Below are 25,706 nucleotides of genomic sequence, written 5' to 3'. Positions count from 1 at the left end.
TCTCTCTCTCTCCCACTCCCTCTGACCAACCTCCCCACCTCTAAAAGGGGGGGGCATATAATCTAAAACTTAGGTACACTATTATGAATAATATGCATCTCAAAAAAAAAATCCCAATTCTGAATATACTTTGTTTTGGTAAGTACATTTTAAGATACTTGTTCAAAAGCAGAGGAATTGTTTTTAGAGGTTCTCAAACCTGAATGTACACTAGGCTTCCCCAGAGGTCTCTGGGAATGGTATTCCCCAAAACCCATCCTGAGAGATCTGATGCAGTAGATTTAGAACAGATATGGGAATTTGTATTTTAAAAGAACCCAGGTGATTCTGCCAGGTTCGTTCAAATCACTGGGTCCCACTGTGCCCTCAAGTCTTAAAAGTATGGTCTTATCATCCTTCTATTCATTTAGTAATTTAACTATAGCAAGATAATAAAATCCAGGTCTAGTGTACTACTTAAAAATTAAATGTGCTTCAAAAAAAAAAAAAAAAAAGAAACCATGACCTATCACCAGTTAAAAAAAAAAAATAATAAATAAAAATAAATGTGCTTCACTTCCAAAAAGTGATTTGCATCCATGCAATGGAATATTATACCATTCTTAAAAAGAATTAGATAAGACTATATGTATTCACAGGAACAATCTCTAAGATATGTCAAGTGAAAAAAGGCAAGGTAAAAACAGTGTGACTGATAATGTTCTTTTTAGGTGAGTAAGAAAAAATAAACTGTTAGTAGTGCTAACCTTTGGGGCAAGAGACTAATGGAACAGGAATGAGAATACAGAGGTGGAAGGGGAGAAAGGAACCTTTCACTTTGAATAGCTTTCCTATATACTCTGAATTTACTAACATATTAAAAACACTTTTTTACATATACTTCAATCAGAGCAAATATATAACAACATGCAAAAAACATAATATGCAAAAAAAGATCTGTTTTGTTGAACAAATATGTCAGAAATTGCTTCTAGTCATGGTGAAAGATCTTTGAAAACCATGTTGTCGGGAAGCCTGGGTAGCACATTTGGTTAAGCAGCTGACTCTTGGTTTCAGCTCGGGTTGTGAACTCAAGGGGTGTGAGATCTAGCCCTGAGTCAGGCTTTGTACTCAGGGTGGAGTCAGCGTGAGATTCTCTCTCCCTTTCCCTCTGCCCCTCCCACTCATGTTCTCTCTCTCAAAAAAGTAGATCCTTTAAAAAAAAAAAAAAAGAAAGAAAACCACATAGTCTAAAGCAATAGGAACATTAATACTTCAAAGTTCTCTCCTAAAACTTACAATATTAATGCTTAGTTTTCTTGCTAGTTCTTCATCACTTTTCAGTTGTTCTTCCATCTCTCTTCGCCTTTTTTCTGCCTGTAGTTTTTCCTCCTCTTCCTCCTCTGCTAATAATCTCTGTATGTATTCTTCACTGGCTTTATTTTCTTCCTCCTCACAGGCTCGTCGCTCTGCCTCCACCTTAAAAATGATTAATAAAGAACATATCTCTGAACTTTTTAATATACTTGCAACATTCCTGTTTTTTTTTTTTTAAAGTAGGCTCTATGTCCAGTGCGCAGCCCAACACAGGGCTTGAACTCATGACCCTAAGATCAAGGCCTGAGCTGAGATCAAGAGTCAGATGCTTACCCAACTGAACCACCCAGGTGCCTCTATATTTGCAATATATATATATTTTTTAAGATTTTATTTACTTATTTGAGAGTGAGAATGAGCAGTGGGAGAGGCAGAGGGAGAGAAAGAGAGAGAAGCAGACTCCTCCCTGCTAAGCAGGACTCAGCTACTGGGCTTGATCCCAGAACCTGGAGATCATGACCTGAGCCAAAGGCAGACGCTTAACCAACTGAGCCACCCAGGCACCCCTATACTTGTAATATTTCTTAAAAAGAATAGTAAAAGTAATAAAAAAGAACAAATTGGCAGGAACAAAATGTTTCAAATGGAGTACAAATCTGAAGGTAATTTCCTGCAGAACAGATCAAGAGGTCTCTTCAAGGAAGCCTTCCCCAGTCAGCCCAATGGTATCTTGATCAAACCCCCATTCCTCTTCATCTCAGTCATAGAACACTTTCAACTACACTGTTTTAATATTTGTGGAAATGTCTCTAGGTAATACTTTTCCTCGGTTAACTCAATGCTATATGCTTACTAACTTAGGCCTAGGTTTCTGGACCAAACCCTAGCCAAGGGGATAGAATGATAAAAATTTAGACCAATAAGGGTCTAACTGTGAAGCTAGGAAGAATGCCTCAGGCCTAACAGGCAGGAGTGGAGTGGCTGCCAAAGAAGCAACCACAATGGTGATTATGTGATTTACAGATGGGGAAACAGACAGAGAAAAGCAGTAACTTTCTTAAGGTCATTAAGTGGCAGAGTGGAGACTCAAAAACTCAGATTCTAAGACTTAAGGCCATTCTTGTGGTCATTTAAACAACACTTCCTGAAAGAAATAATACAAGAATCATTTTAGAAATCCAAAGGATTTGACTCAAGAATAAGTCCTTGATCCTGCCTCTCTGCCTACTTGTGATCTCTCTCTGTCAAATAAATAAATAAAATCTTTAAAAAAATAAAATAAGGGCGCCTGGGTGGCTCAGTGGGTTAAGCCGCTGCCTTCGGCTCAGGTCATGATCTCAGGGTCCTGGGATCGAGTCCCGCATCGGGCTCTCTGCTCAGCAGGGAGCCTGCTTCCCTCTGTCTCTCTCTCTCTCTCTCTCTGCCTACCTCTCCATCTACTTGTGATCTCTCTCTGTCAAATAAATAAATAAAATCTTTAAAAAAAATAAAATAAAATAAAATAAGAATAAGTCCTTGAGGGGCGCCTGGGTGGCTCAGTGGGTTGAGCCGCTGCCTTCGGCTCAGGTCATGATCCCAGGTCCTGGGTTCGGGCCCCACATCGGGCTTTCTGCTCGGCAGGGAGCCTGCTTCCTCCTCTTCTCTCTGCCTGCCTCTCTGCTTACTTGTGATTTCTCTCTGTCAAATAAATAAATAAAATCTTAAAAAAAAAAAAAAAAAAAAAGAATAAGTCCTTGATCTAGTTCAAGTGTTGGAGACATAAGGGAAAGTTTGTTGAAGACTAAGTTTTCTTGCTCCTAATGAAAGTCATAGGAAACGACTGCTGCTTCTTCCTCTGCATGTTGTGTATGCACTTCAAGTTCAAAACTGTGCAGCCATTTTGCTATTAGCCTTAAGTTAAAGTAACTGACAAAGTTAACAAAGAAATGAAGCTGGAGCTCTGAATGAACTTTTGGAATTCCAGTTAATTACAACCTTCTTATGTAAGGTAGTTTAAGTTGGGTTTTCTTTTATTTCTAGTCAAAAGCATCTTTACAGAACCTGTTCTCACTACATTGTTGAAAGAACTAAATTATTCCTTTAAAACCCTTACTTAAGGGAGCACCTTTGTGGCACAGTTAGTTAAGGGTCAAACTCTTGGTTTCAGCTCAGGTCATGATCTCATAGAGTTGTGAGTTTGAGCCCCATGTCGGGCTCCAAGCTCAGTGCAGAGTCTGCTTGAGATTCTCCCTCCCTCCCCTTCTGCCCTTCCTGCTCATGCTCTCTCTTCCTCTCTCAAATAAATAAATCTTTATTTTAAAGATAAAATATAAAAATATTTTATATTTTTTTATAAAAATATAAAAAAATAAAACCCTTATTTAAGAACAGTGCTTAGACCATGTTAAGTTAACCACCATAATTATTTTATAATTTTTAAAAATTTTTAAAAGATTTTATTTATTTGAGAGAGAGCATGAGAGGAGAGAACGTCAGAAGGAGAAGCAGACTCCCCATGGAGCTGGGAGCCCAACATGGGACTCGATCTCAGGACTCCGGGATCATGACCTAAGCTGAAGGCAGTTGCCCAATCAACTGAGCCACCCAGGCACCCTTTAACTTTTTTTTTTTTTTTTTTAATTTCTTAGAGAGAGAGCAAAGTAGTGCAAAGAGTAGAGGATGAGGGAGAAGCAGGCTCTCCGCTGATCAGGGAGCCCAATGCAGGACTTGATCCCAGGACTCTGGGATCATGACCTGAGCGGAAGGTAGAAGCTTAACCAACTGAGCCACCAGATGCCCCAGCCATCATAATTATTTTAGGTGTTCTGGAACTTGCACGGTCCAATACAACAGCCACTAGCAACAGGCTGCTACTGAGTAATTAAAATGTGACTAGTCCAAATCTATATTGTAGTATAAGTACAAAATACACAAAAGGATTTGAAGACCAAGTAAAAAATAATGTAAAAACTTTAGATGTTTATACTTTATATAATCAAGTCTTTTTTTTTTTTTTTTAAGATTTTTATTTATTTATTTGTCAGAGAGAGAGAGGGAGAGAGAGCGAGCTCAGGCAGAGTGGCAGGCAGAGGCAGAGGGAGAAGCAGGCTCCCTGCTGAGCAAGGAGCCTGATGTGGGACTCGATCCCAGGACGCTGGGATCATGACCTGAGCCAAAGGCAGCTGCTTAACCAACTGAGCCACCCAGGTGTCCCTATAATCAAGTCTTAATTATGTATAGTCTCATATATTATTATATAGTTAATGAATATAATTTTACATAGGATGTTTTATATTAATTACAAGTATTTTGGGTTACATGAAATATTTATCCGTGAACAAAATATACATTAAAATTAATTTCATCTGTTTTTTTTAAAAAGTATTTAAAAAGTATGGCTACTAGAAAAATTTTAATTATAAATGGGTTCATATCCTACTTCTATTAGATAACACTGCTCTATACTAAGCAGGATTGTAGGGAAAATATTAGGGTTCTCCTAGTATTGTAAAGTTCAAAGGCTCTTCTGTAAACATTACCCCCCTCTTTTTCCATTAGGTTCTTCACAATTACCCCTCATGCTCTCCTCATCTAAACTTATTGTGTCCCCCCAAATTCATATGCTGAACCCCTAATCCCTGATGTGACAATATGTGAAGGCAAGGGACTTTGGGAGGTAACTGGGTTATAAGGGTGAAGCCCCTATGACAGGGATTAGCACCCTTATAAAGAAGAAACACGGGGCACCTGGGTGGCTCAGTGGGTTAAAGCCTCTGTCTTCAGCTCAGGTCATGATCCCAGGTTTCTGGGATCGAGCCCCGTGTCGGGCTCTCTGCTCAGCAGAGAGCCTGCTTCCTCCCTTCTCTCTGCCTGCCTCTCTGCCTACTTGTGATCTCTGTCTGTCAAATAAATAAATAAAATCTTTAAAAAAAAAGAAGAAGAAACATCAGAGATATAATCTCTCTCTCTGCCATGTAGGACATAATGAATAGGCAGCTGTCCACAAGCTAGGAAGCAGGCCCTCATCCACCAGCAGATCTGCCTGTGCCTCGGTCTTGTAATTCCCAGATCCAGAACTGTGAGAAATAAATATTTTTTGTTTAAGCCAACCAGTTTATGGTATTTTGTTATAGCAGCCCCAATGAATAAGACAGCCATAATCTACCACCCTTTTTCCATCCTTTAAGCTCAAAGCTTCAGGGAAATAAAAAAAATCTTTCATAACTAAATGTTTAAGAATCACTACCAAAAACTAACTCAATGAAAAATTCACAAGCTAGCAAGTTATAAAATGAATGTGCAAAACTTAATTACATCTATATATAGAAATAACCAGTTAGTCGTTTTAACAGTTGAGAAGACAAAAATGATGTAGAAAAATTGGCAAAAGACATGGAGAGTTCACCCTCACAAAATTATAAAAATGTCTCTTAATTACATGAAAATATAATTTTCCTCATAATAAGAGAAATACCAAGTAAATCTACATAGAGATAGGACTTCAAGCTTCTAGTGATGACAGAGGAAAACACTGGTGGAAGACATCTTCTGAGAGAATACAATTTAAAAAACCTGGACATTATACAATAAGCAACTACCCAAAGGAGTGGGAGAGTGAATGTAATCAGACAAACTGCTCCTCCCGACTTCAAGCCTGGAGCTAACATAATCTAACACGCATGGAGGAAATTGACCCACACTTACAGTCACTTGATATTCTAAAAGGTTCACAATTTACTGAGGAAAAGATGCTTGATACAATACACGGGGATAGAGTAAGGGAATGTTTGTATGAGAAAAAAAAAAATCAACCTCAACCCCTCACTCATGTTATACTCAAAAACTAAATGAATGGATTATAGATCTAAACATTAAGAACTAAAATTCTAGAAGAAACTTCCGTGACCTTAGGTTAAGCAAAGTTATCAAACTGTATACCTAAAATTAGTAAATTTTCCTATTAAAATTTCTATAGAAAAATGCTACCTGGGATGCCTGGGTAGCTCAGTTGGTTAAGCCACTACCTTCAACTCAGGCCATGATCCCAGAGTCCTGGGATCGAGTCCCACATCATGCTCCTTGCTCTGCAGGGAGCTTGCTTCTCTCTCCACCTCTGCCTGCCACTCTGCCTGTGTGTGCTCACTCTCCTTCTCTCTCTCTCTGACAAATAAATAAAATCTAAAGAAAAATGCTACCTGAAGAAAGTATTTTTTTAAAAGAAAACCTATGTTGTGTGCCAGGGTGGCTGAGTTAGTTAAGCAAATGCCTTGGGCTCAGGTCATAATCCTGGAGTCCTGGGATCAAATCCCACATCAGGCTCCCTGCCCGGCGGGGAGTCTGCTTCTCCCCCTGACCGCTCCCCTCTCATGCTCTCTCTCTTATTCTCACTCTCTCTCAAATAAATAAATTTTGGGGGGGTGCCTGGGTGGCTCAGTGGGTTAAGGTCTCTGCCTTCGGCTCAGGTCATGATCCCAGGTTCCTGGGATCGAGCCCCGAGTCGGGCTCTCTGCTCAGCAGGGGGCCTGCTTCCTCCTCTCTCTCTGCCTGCCTCTCTGCCTACTTGTGATCTCTGTCAAATAAATAAAATCTTAAAAAAAAAAAAATAAAATCAAAAGAAAAGAAAAACTATGTTAACACCATTTCTCACCCATTAGATTAGCAAAAACTCAAAAGCCTGACAGTACTCTATTGGCAAGGATGTTTTGAAATAGGCATTCTCATTGGAAATGCAAAATGGTATCCTATGAAGGAAAATTTGGCGGTTCTCATAAATCCACATATCATTTACCCAAAACCTGGCAATCTCATGTCTAGAAATTTACCCTGAAGTTATACTTCTAATAATTTTGAAAAATACATACACAGTATTACAGTATCATTTGTAATTAGAAAATACTGGAAACTGGGGTGCCTGGGTGGCTCAGTGGGTTAAAGCCTCTGCCTCCGGCTCATGATCCCAGGTTTCTGGGATCGAGCCCCGTGTCAGGCTCTCTGCTCAGCAGAGAGCCTGCTTCCTCCCTTCTCTCTGCCTGCCTCTCTGCCTACTTGTGATCTCTGTCTGTCAAATAAATAAATAAAATCTTAAAAAAAAAAAAAGAAAAAAGAAAAGAAAATATTGGAAACTATCCTACTCTCTCTTGAGTAAATACGGAGTGATTTTCAGGGGATATTACCAAGTAAAAAAAGCAAAGTCCAAAAGAATATATAGTATGCAATATTTAATAAAACAAAAGCAATTATATATCAGTTTATCTTTACAAAAAACACCAAAAAAAGGATAAACCACACAGTGATAAAATTGGTTATCTACAATGTGGTGGACACAGGGTAGATAAGATACAGGAGGGAATATCCTCTCTGCAAATAACTTTTTATGTTATTTTTACTTTTAGGTGCATGTTAATATTCTACACATTCAAAAAATATACAAAGAAATTAATAAGGATGGGAGGGGGAAATGAAAAAAATCACCATCACATTAAGAGTGCCAATTATATGTAACATTAGTAACTACTGTGAACACATGTAAAAAACAGATCTTTTGTGAAGTACATTAAAAATATTTATATTTCGGGGCACCTGGGTGGCTCAGTGGGTTAAGCTGCTGCCTTCGGCTCGGGTCATGATCCTGCTTCCCTTCCTCTCTCTCTGCCTGCCTCTCTGCCTACTTGTGATCTCTCTCTGTCAAATAAATAAATAAAATCTTTTAAAAAAAAATTTATATTTCAATATGTATTTTTTATACCAGAATATATGGGCACCTGGGTGGCTCAGTTAGTTAAATGTCCGACTCTTGATTTTGGCTCAGGTTATAACTATGGGTTATGGGATCAAGCCCCTTACAGGGCACCACGTTGAGTGCCAAGCATGAAGCCTGCTTAAGAGTCTCTCTCTCCCTCTCCCTTAGCGCCCCCCCACAGCGCACACATACACCCTCTCTCTAAAAAGAAATAAAATATTTTTCTAAACAAATACAAAACTGTATGTAAAATCTGAAATTGAAAACACAGGAGAGTATTCTTTCAAAAAGAGTAACTACTTAGTACCTACCTTGCTTATCTCCTCCTCATATTCTCTTCTCAATTCCCCGGGCTTGCTCAATAAGCGAACTGGCTGACAGTCATCAACTGTTTCAGATCAAGAAAGAAAATAATATTATAGGCAATACAGAATTTTATGGCTAGCTTTGGTCTTTCATTAAATCTGTATTAATATGAAAATGTGAAATTAGAAAAAAAATGTAAAATCATTAATAGCTTAACTGGGGCACCTGGGTGGCTCAGTGGGTTAAAGCCTCTGCCTTTAGCTCTGGTCGTGGCCCCAGGGTCCTGGGATGGAGCCCCACATGGGGCTCTCTGCTCAGCAGGGAGCCTGTTTCCCTTCCTCTCTCTCTGCCTGCCTCTCGGCCTACTTGTGAACTCTGTCAAATAAATAAATAAAAATCTTTTAAAAAATCATTAATAGCTTAGCAATACCTACTCTATGGTGTGCCATTTTATTTCTTTTCTTCCCCTAAAGATTTTATTTTTAAGTAATCTCTACACCCAACATATACCTCAAACTTACACCCCCAAGATCAAGAGTCAGATATTCTTTGTTTTATTTTTTGTTTTTTTTTTAGATTTTATTTATTTATTTGACAGACAGAAATCGCAAGTAGGCAGAGAGGCAGGCAGAGGCGGGGTGGGGGGGGGAAGCAGGCTCCCTGCTGAGCAGAGAGCCCGACATGGGGCTCGATCCCAGGACCCCGGGATCATGACCTGAGCTGAAGGCAGAGGCCTTAACCCACTGAGCCACCCAGGCGCCCCAAGAGTCACATATTCTACTCGCTGTGCCAGCCAAGCGCCCCTTTGAAATTCCACTTTTATTTTCTTTTTTTCAAGATTTTTTTTTTTAAAGATTTTATTTATTCATTTGACAGATAGAGACCATAAGTAGGCAGAGAAGCAGGCAGAGAGAGAGGAGGAAGCAGGCTCCCCGCTGAGCAGAGAGCCCGACACGGGGCTCGATCCCAAGAACCTGGGATCATGACTGGAGCCAAATGCAGAGGCCTTAACCCACTGAGCCACCCAGGTGCCCCTCTTTTTTTCAAGATTTTTAAATTTGTTTCTTTGACACAGAGAGAGAATGCACACAAGGAGAGGGAGCAGCAGGCATAGGGAGAAGAAGAAGCAGGCTTCCCACTGAGCAGGAGCCCAATGTAGGGCTCATTATCAGCACACCTAAGCCAAAAGCAGACGCTTAACTGACTGAGCCAACCAAGGGCCCCTTATTTTTAAAAGATTTATTTATTTAAGAGAGAGAGAGAGGGAGAGAGCAAGCACATGAGTGGAGGGAGGGGCAGAGGGAAAGGGAGAAGATGACTCTCCCCTGAGCAGGGTGCCAGACAAGGGGCTCAATCCCAGGACGTGGGATCTTGACCTGAGCTGAAGGCAGACACTTAACCAACTGAACCACCCAGGCGCCCCCGGAATTTCATTTTATTTTATTTTTATTTTTAAAGATTTTATTTATTTGACAGAAAGAGATCACAAGTAGGCAGAGAGGCAGGCAGAGAGAGAGGAGGAAGCAGGCTCCCTGCTGAGCAGAAAGCCCGATGCGGGGCTCGAACCCAGGACCTGGGATCATGACCTGAGCTGAAGGCAGAGGCTTTAACCCACTGAGCCACCCAGGCGCCCCTGGAATTCCATTTTAAAAGAAAGTCCAGGGGTGCATAGTTGGCTCAATTAGTGGAGCGTGTAACTCTTGATGTTGTGGTCATGAGTTTTCTTTTTTCATTTTTTTTTTTAAGATTTTATTTATCTATTCATGAGAGACAAAGAGAGATAGATGCAGAAGGAGATACAGGCAGGGGGCCTGATGCAGGACTCAATCCTAGGACCCCGGGATTACAACCTGAGCCAAAGGCAAAGTTGAACCAACCAAGTCACCCAGATGCCCTGAGGCGGTGAGTTTGAACCCTATGTTGGGTGTAGAGATTATTTAGATAAATAAAACTTAAAAAAAAAAAAAAAAAAAAAGGAAAGGAAAGAAAGTCCAGAGGTTTTCTGGTTCAAAATGGCACATGAATACATATACTTAACTCTTGTTCTAGAATCTATTAAAATAACAGCACGAAAGAAATTTTTAAAAAAGTAATCTTAAAACAGCAAAGAGATTGGGGGTCAATCAGTAAACAAGAAACTTTAATGAATTTCTAGAAAATTGGAAGCAGATATAAAAGAGATGAGTTATACATCAGAATGAAGAAAAATGCAACCCTCAGAGAGGAAGGTGAGGCGGGAGGAGATCTGCACCATATACCGGAAAAGCAGCCCAGGCTCAAAAACACAAGGCACAATAGAGACCACAGTGAATTAAGTTGGGACAGGGAATTAAAAGTTCATGATCTTGGGGGGGGGGGGGGGATGTTTATGATCTGGGGTGCCTGGGTGGCTCAGATGGTTGGACAGTTGCCTTTGGCTCCGACCATGATCCTGGATCCAGAATCGACCCTCATCAGGCTCCCTGCTCGGTGGGGAGTCAGCTCCTCCCTCTGACCCTCCCCCTCATGCTATTTTCTCATTCTCTCTCTCTCTCTCTCTCTCTCTAATAAATGTTCACGATCTGTTAAATCAGAATACTTGGCGGGTAGGCGTTTCTTCCTAGATGTGTGTGTAAGTGCACATAAGCACATTCAAAGCTTATTTTAAAAGATGTATTTATGTATTTGAGAGAGAGCATGAGCACTTGCGTGAGTAGGGGACGGGAAAAGGGAGAGCAGGTTTCCTATTGAGTGTGGAGCCTGACCAGAGGCTGAATCCTACAATCTTGAGATGACGACCTGAGCCGAAACCAAGAGTCAGATGCTTAACCCACTGAGCCACCCAGGAGCCCCTCAATGGTTATTTTTTAAAGAAACTGAATTGCCTAGACAGACCCAGTACAGTTGTGGTAACCCAGAACAAAACCCTCTAAAATATGGCACTTACGGTGGGAAAGCATAATGGCCAAGCATAACCTCCAACAATGTCTGCCAGTCACCAATGCCAATATATGTACTAGTAAGGTTATTCTAGGCCCTCATTTCCAATTTTTTTAAAGATTTTTTTTAAAGATTTTATTTATTTATTCGACAGACAGAGATCACAAGTAGGCAGAGAGGCAGGCAGAGAGAGAGAGAGAGAGGAGGAAGCAGGCTCTCCACTGAGCAGAGAGCCCGATGTGGGGCTCGATCCCAGGACCCTGAGATCATGAACTGAGCCGAAGGCAGAGGCTTTAACCCACTGAGCCACCCAGGTGCCCCAATTTTTTTAAAGATTTTATTTATTTATTTGAGACAAACATCATAAGTAGGCAGAGAGGCAGGCAGAGAAGGGGGGGAGCAGGTTCACTGCTGAGCAGGGAGCCCGATGTGAGGCTCGATCCCAGGACCCTGGGATCATGACCTGAGACGAAGACAGAGGCTTTAACCCACTAAGCAACCCAGGCGACCTGAAGGGCCTCATTTTTAAATGTGAAAGTAAAACCAAGAATCACCAGACATTTCAAACTAATCTACAGGATTAAAGAAACACTAAGCCACAAGAGAGGGAAAAAATCATCTTGAGTTAAATCTAGAAAAAGAGAACCCAACTGCTTGTTCACAGGGGCAGCTATTACTCAACTCCAGCTGACTCCTGCCACCAGGAAACTTAGATCTGTCCTTGCCATATTTTCTGATTTTTCAAAACTTCCGGAAATCTGTATTTTAAAGTGAAATCTCCCAATTTTAAATGTCAGCACTGAATGGGTCACAGAAAGCCTGACTGTAGGCTTTACACGGCTTGTAGACCAGAAGTTTGCAAATTCACAGAATTAAAAACAGTAATATAACCCCTTAACAGGTAGCAATGAAGTATGCCAAATTCTTATTTTAGCTGTTGAGGATTCATTTGAGGCAATATAGTGGGAAATACAGGAGAGAGTATAAGGCTCCTGAAAAAAATAGTAGGAGCTAGAAACGATGCCCAAGAAGACAGGAGGGACCGCAGCACTTCAATTATAGGACTTTTTTTTTTTTTTTAAAGATTTTAGTTATTTACTTGACAGAGCGATAGTGAGAGAGGCAACACAGCAGGGGCAGGAGAGGGAGAAGCAGGCTCCCTGCTGAACAAGGAGTCCAATGCGGGACTTGATCCCAGGACCCTTTGGATCATGACCCCAGCCAATGGCAGATGCTTAACGACTGAGCCACCGGGGCGCCCAATTACAGCACTTCTGATAAAGGAGGATAGGGTATGTGTAGAGAGGTCGTGTAATACCAGATGTGACAGCTCAGAGGGTGGCAAATTTTTCCCATAAAGGGCAAGATAATAAATATTTTATGCTTTGCAGGCAACGTAGTCTTTGTTGCAGTGACCCAATTCCTGCAACTGTGGGCACAAACCAGCCATTGATATGGACAAGTGCCTCTGTTCCAACAAAACTTCATTTCCAAAAAAAGACGGAGCCCGGGCGCCTGGGTGGCTCAGTGGGTTAAGCCGCTGCCTTCGGCTCAGGTCATGATCTCAGGGTCCTGGGATCGAGTCCCACATCCGGCTCTCTGCTCAGCAGGGAGCCTGCTTCCCTCTCTCTCTCTGCCTGCCTCTCTGTCTACTTGTGATCTCTGTCAAATAAATAAATAAAATCTTAAAAAAAAAAAAAAAAAAAAAAAGACGGAGCCCAAATTTGGCCTGACTCTTGATTTCAGCTCAAGTCATGATCTCAGTGTCATGAGGCTGAACCCTGCCTGGGGCTCCACGCTCAGTGGAGAGTCAGCTTGAGATCTCTCTCCCTCTCCTTCTTTCCCATCTCTCTCTCTCTTAAATATTTTTTAAAAGCTTAAAATGGTAAATTTTCTGTTATATGCATTTTACCACCATAAAAAAACAACAATCAAAACTTCTGTTAAAAAGAAAACCACAGGAGGATGGCTTGTTTCCTTCCCCTTAGAGAGCAGCATGCTCTTTGTTGGCATTTTATAGAACAAAAGCCACCTCGGATCATCACCCATTGTTAATGTTTTGGGTGGCAACGCTGGATTTTCACTTAAAGATTTAAAATGGCTTTGGGGGGGCGCCTGGGTGGCTCAGTGGGTTAAGCCGCTGCCTTCGGCTCAGGTCATGATCTCAGAGTCCTGGGATCGAGCCCCGCATCGGGCTCTCTGCTCAGCAGGGAGCCTGCTTCCCTTCCTCTCTCTCTCTGCCTGCCTCTCTGCCTGCTTGTGATCTCTCTGTCAAATAAATAAATAAAATCTTTAAAAAAAAATAAAAATAAATAAAAAATAAAATGGCTTTGGAATAAACATTAAAAAAGAAAAAAGGAAACCACAGAGGTATAATGCAGACACCGAAGGCCCCACATAAGCAAAGCAAAATTTAATACCTAACCTAACTTCAACGTCAACCTCCTCAAATGTAACCTTTAACCACTCAAACTGGAATTTCATGTAGCCAAAGCCCTGAGAGACCCCTTCCCCCTTAGGAGGGGGACCTTGCCCAAACATTGCATTCCTTGTTAATAAATATTATTTGTTAAATATGTTTTTAAATGTTTATGTTTTTTATTTTTTGTTTTTAATTTAAATATTTGTTTTATTTGTTTTTATTTAAGAGAGGGAGTGGGCGTGTGGGGGAGAGTACAGGGGGAATCTCAAGCTGACTCAATGCTGAGTGCCAAGACTGATGTGGGGCTCGATCCCACGACCCTAAGATTGTGACCAGATTCAAAATCATAAGCCAGATTCTCAACCAACTGAGCCACCCAGTCAACCCATCATTTTTTTTTTTTTAAAGATTTTATTTATTTATTTGACAGAGAGAGATCACAAGCAGGCAGAGAGGCAGGCAGAGAGACAGGAGGAAGCAGGCTCCTGCTGAGCAGAGAGCCCGATGCAGGACTCGATCCCAGGACTCCGAGATCATGACCTGAGCCGAAGGCAGCGGCTTAACCCACTGAGCCACCCAGGCGCCCCCATCATTTTTTTTTTAAATGACTCTTCTCTGCCTTTCTTTTCCTGCAGCTCAGAGGAGCCCTCTACTGCTTGCTGGATGAGAATTCAATGAAGTCAAATAGATCTTCAAATTTACTGGTTAAATTTTGTTTTTTAATACTTCTGTATGACAAATATCACAAAATTAAACAACTGGGAGAAGTTACTTGCAAATACATAAATCAACAGAGAATTAAATTTTCCCAGTGTACTTAATATTGCAGTCTTACAATGAGTGTTCTCCTGAGCAGCCAAGATTCATTAAAGGAGTTTTATCCTCATACTCTTTACTTTATTCTGAAAGAAAAATCCAAATTAATCAAAGAACTGAATGTTCAAAACTGGGCCAAAACCAAAAGTCACAATAACCTAACTTGAACAATTAAGTAGTTTATAAAATCACTTTCATCACTCAATTTGACTCCACTTGCATCATCATGGAAATAAGAGTTTTCTTCTCCCAATTAAATCTGCTCATCTTCCTCTGAAGCCTGTAAGGATCCTTGATTCTTCCTAGTTTCTAGCAGATTGGAGATGCAACACTCCAACCCTCTGTCTTCACAGTGTTCTCACTGTGGGTTTTCATATCATCCTCCTCCTGTGTATGTCTGTCTCTGTTCAATTTTCCCCTTTTAATGAGGACACCAGTCATAATGGATTAGGGCCCACAACACTAATGATCTAAACTTGACTAACTCTGTAAAGATCCTATTTCCAAATAAGGTCTAAAGTATTAGAGGATAGTATTTCAACATACCCTTTTAAGAAAATACAATTCAACATATTTCTGGTCCTCACCGAAAAACTGTAAAATATTACTGAGAGAAACTGAAGACCGAAATGAATGGAGAGTGAGAGACTATCTTCATGGGTACAAAAGCTCTGTTGTTACGATGTCAATTCTCCCCAAATTGATCTAAATATTCAACACAACCCAAGTCAACCCCTACTATGCTCTTGCTAGAAAATGAAAGGATGATGAAAAAATCTACATGAAAATAGAAAGGACCTAGAATACCCAAAGTCAACATGAAAAATAATAATAAATTTGGAGAGCTATTATTATGTGACTTCGACTTTCCATAAAGCCACAGTAATCAAGAGTGTGATTTTAACATTAAAGTCAACAAATCAATGGAACAGAATAGACTCACACTGTGTAAGAAAAGCCATTTCGACAAAGGTACAGGAGTAAGTGGTATCTGTATAGGAAAAAATTAACCACAACCCCATCTCACAAGGTATTCACAAAATTTGAAACAGACCATAAACCTAAACATAAAAGCTAAAACTATAAAATTTTTAGGGAAAAAAACATGTAAGTACTTTTTTCTTTTTTCTTTCTTTTTTTTTTTTTTTAAAGATTTTACTTATTTATTTGACAGAGAGAGATCACAAGTAGACGGAGAGGCAGGCAGAGAGAGAGAGAGAGGGAAGCAGGCCTCCTGCCGAGCAGAGAGCCCGATGCGGGACTCGATCCCAGGACCCTAAGATCATGACCTGAGCCGAAGGCAGCGGCCCAACCCACTGAGCCACCCAGGCGCCCCCAGTACTTTTTTCTTAAAATTTTTAAATTTGACAGAGACACAGCAAGAGAGGGAACACAAGCAGCAGGAGTGGAAGAGGGAGAGAAGCAGGCTTCCCGCTAAGCAGGGACCCCGATGTGGGGCTCAATTCCAGGACCTTGGGATCATGACCCGAGCCGAAGGTAGCAACTTACCGACTGAGCCACCCAAGTGCCTCCACAGAAATACTTTTTTCAGATTTATTTGAGGGAGAGAGAACCCCAAGCAGACTTCCTTCTGCGTGCAGAGCCTGACTCTCGGGGCCCAATCCCATGACCCATGAGATCATGACCTGAGCCAAAACCAAGAGCTGTATGCTTAACTGACTGAGCCACACAGATGCCCCAGAAATATTTTAATATTACTACAAAGGATAAAGTTTTTTAGGATACAGAAAGCAATAACCATAAAAGGAGAAGTTTATTAATTAGACTTCATGAAAATTAAAAAGTTCAGCTCAACAGATTACCTGACTGGCTCAGTCAGTGGAGCATGAGACTCTTGGTCTTGAGGCTGTGAGTTTGACCCTCAAGTTGGGTGTAGAGATTACTTAAAATAAATAAATAATAAAATCTTGGAAAAAAACGTTCAGCTCATCAAGACACTATTAAGAAAATAAGCACAATAAATAAATAAATAAATAAATAAATAAAATCTTTATAAATAGTAATACAAAGATAAACAACTCTAGAAGCAAAAGATTCCAACATACTTCATAATGGAAGATATATAAATGATCAATAAACAATAAAAACAGACTCAACATCATCAGTCAACAGGAAATGCAAATTAAAACTACAATGAGATAAGACTACAAATCTATCAGAATGGTTAAAACTAAATAGATAGGTAACATCAAATGTTAGTGAGCTGTTGTAAATAAACTGGTGTCCTCCCAACCCCCACCCAATTCTGTGTTGAAACCCTAACCCAACCCTACAGTTTTTGGAGGTAAAGCTTAGGGAATAATTAGATCAGAAGGGTAGAGCCCTCCTGACTGGTTTTAGTGCCTTTACAAGAGGCCAGAGAGCAGCTAACTTTCCACCAGGTGAAGACATAACCAGGAAGAGGGCATTCACAAAGAACTAAGTCAGACAGCATCTTGATCTTGGACTTCTCAGCCTCCAGAACTATGGAAAAATAAACTTCTTTGTTAAAGCCACCCAGTCTATATACTTTGTTACAGCAGTCCAAATTAAGACAGTGCAGAAACAAGAATTTGCAAATACTGTTGCTGGGATTAGAAAATAATACAACCATTTTGGAAAATGATAGTACATTGGGGCGCCTGGGTGGCTCAGTGGGTTAAAGCCTCTGCATTCGGCTCAGGTCATGATCCCAGGGTCCTGGGATCGAGCCCCACATCCGGCTCTCTGCTCAACAGGGAGCCTACTTTCCCCGCTCTCTCTCTCTACCTGCCTCTCTGCCTACTTGTGATCTCTGTCTGTCAAATAAATAAATAAAATCTTAAAAAAAAAAAGAAAAGAAAAGAAAATGATAGTACATAGCTTTTTTCTTCTTCCTTTTTTTTTTTTCCCAAACCCACTGTCTGTTTATTAACATATAATGTATTATTTGCCCCAGGGGTACAGGTCTGTGAATCACCAGGCTTACACATTTCACAGCAGATAGTACCTAATTTCTTAAATAACCAAACATATACCTACTTTGAGCAGTTCCGCTCCCAGGTATTTGCCCAAGAAAACAAAAAAACAGATGACTACAAAAAAGCAAAACAAAACAAAACTACTTCAAGAATCTTAACAACTTTATTCCCAATAGCCCAAATCTGGAAACAGCTGAGACACCAAGAACTGGAGAAGTGCCCACAAAGTATACTATAGTTAATCAGTAGGATGATACTTTAACAAGAAATAAACTACTAATACCCTCAAGATGAATCTCAAACATTAGTTAAGTAAAAAAATCTTACACTAAAGTATATACACTACATGATTACTATTATAGGCTGAACTGTGTCCCCCAAAAAGATACACTGAAGTCCTAATATCGGTACTAAGAATGGGACCTTCCTGGGAAACGGCTGTTGTGGACATAACTGAATTCATAGTGGAGTAGGATGGGCCCTTAATGCAGTATTGCTGGTATCCTTATAAAAAAGGAGAGAGAGAGAGAGAGTGGAGACAGCCATGTAAGGTAGAGGTAGAACGCCATGTGACTATGGAGGTAGAGATTAGAGTTATGCAGCTGTAAGCCAAGGAGTACCATGAACTATGAGCAACACCCACGAGCTAAGAGAAAGACATGAAAAAACAGGAAAGAAAAGAAAAGGAAAGGAAAAGAAGAGAAAAGAAAGGCAGGCATGGAACAGATTCTCCTCTAGAGCCTTTAAGAGAATACATCCCGGGTGCCTGGGTGGCTCAGTTGGTTAAGCGACTGCCTTGGGCTCAGGTCATGATCCTGGAGTCCCGGGATCGAGTCCCGCATCAGGCTCCCAGCTCCATGGGGAGTCTGCTTCTCCCTCTGACCTTCTCCTCGCTCATGCTCTCTCTCTCTGTCTCTCTCTCAAATAAATAAATAAAATCTTTAAAAAAAAAAAAAAAGAGAATACATCCCTGATGATACCCTGATTTTGGGGTTCTAGCCCCCAGAATTGTGGGAAAATAAACTTCTGTTAAGCCACCTAGTTTGTGGTACTTCGTTATGTGAACCCTAGTAAACTTATAGAATTCCATGTATATGAAGTACTGGAAAAGGCAAAACTTATCTATGGTGGGAAAAAATAAAACCACTGGTTGACTTATGGAGAGTAGAGGGTAGAGATTAACTAGAAAGGACATGAGGGTACCTTCAAGGGTGATGGTAATATTTTGTACTTTTACAAAGGTTCATGTTACAAGAGGTTATACATATGTGAACACTCAGTGAAGGTACAATTAATATTTGTGCATTACATTATATAAATTTACATTAAAAGAGTTATAAGCTAACATTGATCCCTCATATGTGTACTTACATATTTAAGGGAAACTGAAATAAATGGAAAAAAAAAAAAAAAAAAAAAAAAAAAAAGATGTGACACAGCAAATATAAAATACCGTCCGGGGTACCTGGCTCAGGTCATGATCCCAGGACCCTGGGACTGAATCCCACATCGGGCTCCCTGCTCATTGGGGAACCTGCTTCTCCCTCTACCTCTGCAGCTCCCTGTTTGCTCTCTCTCTCTCTCAAATAAATAAATAAATAAAATCTTAACTAAACTAAGCTAAAATACTGCCAGGATGCAGTGGCTTGGTCTGCCTTCGGCTCAGGTCAAGAACCCAGGGTCCTGGGATGAGTCCTGCATTGGGCTCCTTGCTCAGTGGGGAGCCTGCTTCTCCCTTGGCCTCCTTTGCCTCCTGCTTCCTCTGTTTGTGCTCTTTCTCTCTCTCACTCTCTGACAAATAAGTAAAATCTTTTTAAAAAAATAAATTAAAATAAGTAAAATAAAATACTGTCAAATCTCGTTATGGATATATAACAGTTTACTATAAAATTCTTTTAACTTTTCTATATGTTTAAAATTTTTCAAAAAAAATTTTTTTTCATAACAAAATGCTGAAAAAAAGTAAGTACACTACCAAAATTTCTTTAAAAAAAAAAAAAGAGCGCCTCGGGGCACCTGGGTGGCTCAGTTAAAGCCTCTGCCTTCGGCTCAGGTAGTGATCTCAGGGTCCTGGGATAGAGCCCCGCATCGGGCTCTCCGCTCAGCGAGGAGCCTGCTTCCTCCTCTCTCTCTGCCTGCCTGTGATCTCTGTCTATCAAATAAATAAATAAAATCTTTTAAAAAAATTTTAAAAAATTAAAAATAAATAAATAAATAAAAGAGCGCCTGGGTGGCTCAGTTGTTAGGCGTCTGCCTTCTCTGGGATCGAGCCCCGCATCGGGCTCCCTGCTTGGCGGAAAGCCTGCTTCTCTCTCTCCCACTCCCCCTACTTGTATTCCCTCTCTCACTGTGTCTCTATCAAATAAATAAAATCTTTAAAAAAAGAAGAAGAAGAAGAAAGAAAGAAACAAAGAAAAACAAAGTGTTGGCAGAATGTGGTTCAACTACAACTCTCATACATACTGGTACGACTATAAATTGGTAAAACCACTCTGGAAAACTGTTTGGCAAGACCTTCTAAGGCCTATTCTACATGTAACACCCACCATGGGGTGGTCTTAGACTACACTCAACATTTACACTCAGAAAATGACCATAGGACCACATCTGGCTTTAATCTAATAGAATGAGAACAAGGAAGCCAGATAATTCTTCCTCTACAACAACCAGCATTTCTTATAGCAACAATAAAGGCAGAGGTTCCTCACAAGGAACATGCTCAGTTACAATGGTCACTATTCCCAGAAAAGCACAGAGCACAATATCCCAATCACTATTTATAATTCCGTCCAATAGAGGGGCAATTTGTCAGTTGGGGATCATTTTTCCCATTAAACAATGTTGCCTAGTAACATCACTAACATTCTTAGCCTCAGGTTTTGGGGGAAATAAAACTAGAGATTAAATCAAAGGATGGGGGCGCCTGGGTGGCTCAGTGGGTTAAAGCCTCTGCCTTCAGCTCAGGTCATGATCTCAGGGTCCTGGGATCGAGCCCCGCATCGGGCTCTCTGCTCAGCAGGGAGCCTGCTTCCTCCTCCTCTCTCTCTCTCTCTCTCTCTCTGCCTGCCTCTCTGACTACTTGTGATCTCTATCAAATAAATAAAATCTTTAAAAAAAAAAAAAAGAAATCAAAGGATGGATTCTCATATAGCACAGGAAAGGATTTAACTTTTTTTTTTTTAAGATTTTTTTTTTTTTAGGGGCACCTGGAGAGCTCAGTGGGTTAAGCCTCTGCCTTTGGCTCAGGTCATAATCTCAGGGTCTTGGGATCAAGCCCTGCATCAAAGGGCTCTCTGCTCAGCAGGGAGCCTGCTTCCCCCTCTCTCTCTGCCTGCCTCTCTGCCTCCTTGTGATCTCTCGCTGTCAAATTAAAAAAAAAAAAAAAAATCTTTAAAAATAAATTAAAAAATAAGGATTTTATTTATTTGTCAGAGAGAGCAAGCCTGCACAAGCAGGGGAGCAGCAGGAAAGAGAAGCAGGCTCCCTGCTGAGCAAGGAGCCCATGTGGGACCCAATCCCAGGATCCTGTTATCATGACCTGAGCCGAAGGCTGATGCTAACCTATTGAGCCACCCAGGCATCCCAGGATTTAACTTTTTATCCACACTCTGTGACCCCCAGATTCCACTCTTAGGTATATGAATATATCCAACAGAAATGTAGACATAGGTTCACCAAAATACAAGTATAAAAATGTTACAGCACTATTCATAACAGCCCCAAATGCCCAATATCAATGGACATAACATTTTTCATTGTTTTCACTATTTAATATCCATACAACATAGTACTATACAGCAGTGAAAACAAACCCACGTCACATATATCATGGGTCAATTTCCCAATATATGCTATAGATATGCTATCTAAAGAAGCCAGACACAAGACACAAGATGCCCTTTTTTAAGAGGTTCAGAACAGGGCGCCTGGGTGGCTCAGTGGGTTAAAGCCTCTGCCTTCGGCTCAGGTCATGGTCCCAGTGTCCTGGGATCGAGCCCTGCATCGGGCTCTCTGCTCAGCAGGGAACCTGCCTCCTCCTCTCTCTCTCTCTGCCTGCCTCTCTGCCTACTTGTGATCTCTATCTGTCAAATGAATAAATAAAATCTTAAAAAAAAAAAAAAAAAGGGGCGCCTGGGTGGCTCAGTGGGTTAAGCCGTTGCCTTCGGCTCAGGTCATGATCTCAGAGTCCTGGGATCAAGTCCCGCATCGGGCTCTCTGCTCAGCAGGGAGCCTGCTTCCTCCTGTCTCTCTGCCTGCCTCTCTGCCTGCTTGTGATCTCTCTCTGTCAAATAAATAAATAAAATCTTAAAAAAAAAAAAATAAGAGGTTCAGAACAGGTAAAAACAATCTATGGTGTTAAACGTCAGAAGAGTAATTACAGGAATGGCAAGTGACTAGAGACTGGGCCACAAGGAGAACTTAGGAGTTCTGGTAAAGTCCGGGGTCTTGGCCTGGATGCTGGTTATATAGACATTTTCACTTCAAAAATTCACTGAACTGCAGATTTACAATTTGTACACTTTGCGAGGGGGGGGGGGAAGCAAGCGTGCACAAGCAGGGGCACATGCACTTGGGCAGGGGAAGGGCAGAGGGAGAGGGAGCCAAGTAGGCTCCATCTCACAACCCTAAGATTGTGACCTGAGCCGAAATCAAGAGTTGGATGCTTAACTGACTGAGCCACCCAGGAGCCCCTGATTTGTACACTTTTGTATATATGTTATACTGCAATAGAATTTACTTGAAAAAATCAAGGAGAATCAACCTCCACGACAGTAAAGTGAGGAGATCTGCAGAAGAGTTCTTCAACAAAACAACCACAACTAGAGAATAGATAACTGGTCCTATAATCCCTGGAAATTGTCCTAGGAACATATAGCAAATGAAGAAATATTTCCCCCAAAACTTACTAAATCTCATTAAGAAAAATGAGAAACTCTGGCACTTGAGCCAAAACCACCTCCCCCCACTACCCAGCTAAAAAAGAGGGAGGCTCCACTCCAAGTGGGGTTGCCAAGCCAGGGCTCCCTGTCTCCCCAGCTCCAGGTAAAGGGCTATGGGATCCCTCTGGGAGAAACAAACTGCCAGCATGTCTTATCCCTTCCAGCTCACTGTTGCAGAGGCTGAATTCCAGGTAAGTGGATCTGAGAGACTGTGAGCTCCCTTCCTCCACCCACTTTAAACGTGCAGAGGAGAAACGTTACATCCCAGCACAGCAGGTAGAGAACACTATGGCCCCATTGCCCTCAACACAGTTCATTTATAGGGCAAAGGTTCTAGGGCAGGCAAGCCAATTAGACTGGAGGCTACTATGCCAGCCTACTGCTCACCTCATGATCCCAGAGTTCTGGGATTGAGTCCTTGCTCAGCGGGGAGCCTGGTTCTCCCTCTGCCTGCTCTGCCTGCGGCTCTCCCTGCTTGTGTGCTCTGTTTCTGACAAATAAATAAAATCTTTTAAAAAAATCCTTTCTACATTAAAAAAAAAAAAAAAAAAAAGAATTACCATATGACCCAACACTTCCACTCCTAGGTACATACACAAAGAACAGGAAATGTTCAAATACTTATACAAAGAATATTTATATCAGCACTACTCAAATAGCTAAAAAATGGAAACAATACAAGTATCCAACAATGGATCAAGTGAGTATGGCATAAGGCTAGGATGAAAAGAATAGGGGTGCCTGGGTGGCTCAGTGGGTTAAGCCTCTGGGTCATGATCTCAAGGTCCTGGGATCGAGTCCCACATCGAGCTCTCGGCTAGGCGGGGAGCCTGCTTCCTCCTCTCTCTATTTGTGATCTCTCTCTGTCAAATAAATAAAATCTTAAAAAAAAAAAAAAAAAAAAAAAAGACTGCCAGCCTGGGTGGCTCAGTGGGTTAAAGCCTCTGCATCCGGCTCAGTCGTGATCCCGGGGTCCTGGGATCCAGCCCCTGCTAGGCAGGGAGCCTGCTTCTTCCTCCCTCTTTCTCTGCCTGCCTCTCTGCCCACTTGTGATCTCTGTCTGTCAAATGAATAAATAAAATCTTAAAAAAAAAAAAAAAAAAAAAAAGAATAACTGAACTAGATGGAACTGGTCCCTGAAAGCTATTTGAGGTTCACTGCATGCTTAAGGGAAGAACTAAATGAATAGAGATGTACTGCTGTAGTCAAGTAAGTTAAAGAAAATAACTGAAAGTAAAAGAAACAGTAATACAGGAATCCAGTACTTTTTGTACTTCTGGGGTTGCTCTACTGGCTACTGCTCATCTGTGGATATTTATATAACTTTCACATGACTGAACTGCTCTATGTGGGCCATTCTTCTGGTTTGTTTCTTTGTCATTTTCAATCCAACAAACAACTGAATGCAGCCTGGACATTCTCACAATGAACAAAACGTTACCATCGACCTCAATCAACATTTTGGGGCCCATAAAACCCAAATCTCCACTAAAGATTTAGACTAATATTAATCCGGCTTTTTGTTCTTTTCGAAAATGGATTAGTGGTGATTCACTTTTTAAAGGATTTTGATTTTTCAGACAACACGGACGCTGGGTTTTACTCACCTATTTCCTCTGATTCCTGCCCAGAGACTCTAAGCTTGCATTCCTTTGGATAGTGTTTTTGGATTAATTCCCACAGTTCCATGTTGACAAGAGAATTTCTTCGGGTGTGGTATCGGGTCCACGAAGAGACCCGGCGGCGACAGAAGGGACAGCATAAACTTGCTTTTTCGACAGTCGATTGGAAGCATGGGTTACAGATCGTGTGATTACAAGGCAGTGTTACGGGCTCGATTAGGATTTCCACACAGATGCGGCACAGGCATTCCGACAGGGAGGGGATGGCGTTTTTGGATACAGCCATTTTTATATGCTAAAAAGGCACACTCAACATCAATACCTGAAAGAGAAAGAATCTTAATTCCGGCCCAACTACGGAGAAAGGAAATTAACACCTTTGTGCTTAAATATTATGCCCAGTAGCGTATCAGAATTCAGAGACTGGGAGCATCCCATAACGTCTTGAAGCAAAAGGGCGCTTTGCGATCCAGGGAAACGGGGCTGCCCTGGAAGGCGGCGTGTTTATCCATGTTTAAGACAAATGTCGGGTAATGAAACGAACCTTTCCTTCGGGAGACCGAGGCTGCTCCGAGGCATTAACACAACCGTTGCGGCAAGGCCGGCGGTGCGCTCCAGCTCTCCCGCGCGGCGGGAGGTACGCGCCAAGTTCCCCTCCTCCCTCTTACCCGCGGAGGGTGCTCCCGTAGCTCCCGGCAGCCAAGCCCGAGGCCGCCCAGGCGCGAAGCTCTGGGCCGCAGCTCCGGGAAGAAAGTTGTTTCCGCCCGGGCGCCGGGCTGCGCGGGAGCACGACTTCCGTTTTACCGTTGCTGTGGCAGCAACACGTGAGCCCCCACGTTCCACCTTTCGTGAACATTGAGCCGTTTCCCGGCGCTCTGAGCCCACAGTCCCCTTCCTTCGCCCAGCCCCAAATACCTAACCTTGGCAGCTGCGCCGTAGCAACCCGACAAGGGCCAGTGACGTCACAGCTGCCCAACCAAACGGCCCCTCCCACCCAGAGAACCGCCCAAGGGCCGACACAGCTGACGTTAGGCTGGGCGGGACTTCCGGGTCCTGTCCGCCCCGCCCGCCCCGCCCGCCCCGCCCTGCGCCGCTCCCGCCGGGCGAAGGGCCCTCCCCTTACGTTACAGTCCCTTTCCCTGCGGACACCAGTGAGTGTCGTGAGGTTGGTCTCTGGCTGGAAAAGGAAAGCGTCAAAACAAATTAAGGACCAAACAGAAATTTTGAAAATTCTTCCCTCTTCTTAAAATCTGCTCCTCAGACTACTTTTCTGTTTCTGCTATCTTGTACCAAACCTCTTAGGTCGCTTTCTGAAGTTCTTAAGAAAGCATCTCCTAGGTTATCTCCTAGAAAGGTTATAGCCGGAGAATCCGCAGACTTGCTACAGTTTAACACCCACTGCCACAGCCTTCTATAACCCACCCCTTATGAAGTCTGAGGCCCGGAGATAGGTTGTTCTAGGATTACCTTCCCTTCGAAGTGTCCCAAATTGACCTCTTGTGCTCTGGGGCTGAAATATGTAAGGCGAAGACAGAGCTTGGGTATAAAGAATGAAGATGGTTTATTTCTTTGCCAGGCGAAGGAGGCTGCAGCAGACTAATGCCTTAAGACTGCCAGCCTAGGGCTGCCTGGGTGGCTCAGTGGGTTAAGCCTCTGCCTTCGGCTCGGGTCATGATCTCAAGGTCCTTGGATGGAGTCCCACATCAA

General features: G+C 41.9%; 1 protein-coding gene across 4 annotated transcripts in view; it reads right to left on the bottom strand.

The window, feature by feature from the left end:
• Positions 1 to 24,960, bottom strand: part of RNF168 (ring finger protein 168) — a 43,311-nt gene extending 18,351 nt beyond the window's left edge. The window contains exons 1-4 of one of the 4 annotated variants that reach the window (XM_047734099.1): positions 24,544 to 24,958; positions 23,985 to 24,321; positions 8,326 to 8,402; positions 1,279 to 1,458 (exon numbers count right to left, since the gene is read on the bottom strand). In XM_047734099.1, the coding sequence (XP_047590055.1) occupies positions 1,279 to 1,458; positions 8,326 to 8,402; positions 23,985 to 24,285 (558 nt within the window). In that variant the 5' untranslated portion in view covers positions 24,286 to 24,321; positions 24,544 to 24,958. The other 3 variants (XM_047734110.1, XM_047734125.1, XM_047734118.1) reach the window with 3 other exon arrangements.
• Between the last annotated feature and the right edge of the window lie 746 nt (positions 24,961 to 25,706).

The sequence above is a fragment of the Lutra lutra genome, chromosome 1 (genome assembly GCF_902655055.1).
Source record: "Lutra lutra chromosome 1, mLutLut1.2, whole genome shotgun sequence".
Classification (NCBI taxonomy): Eukaryota; Metazoa; Chordata; class Mammalia; order Carnivora; family Mustelidae; genus Lutra; species Lutra lutra.
The sequence above is the reverse complement of the archived record's forward strand: the minus strand, read 5'-3'. Positions and strand labels throughout refer to the sequence as shown.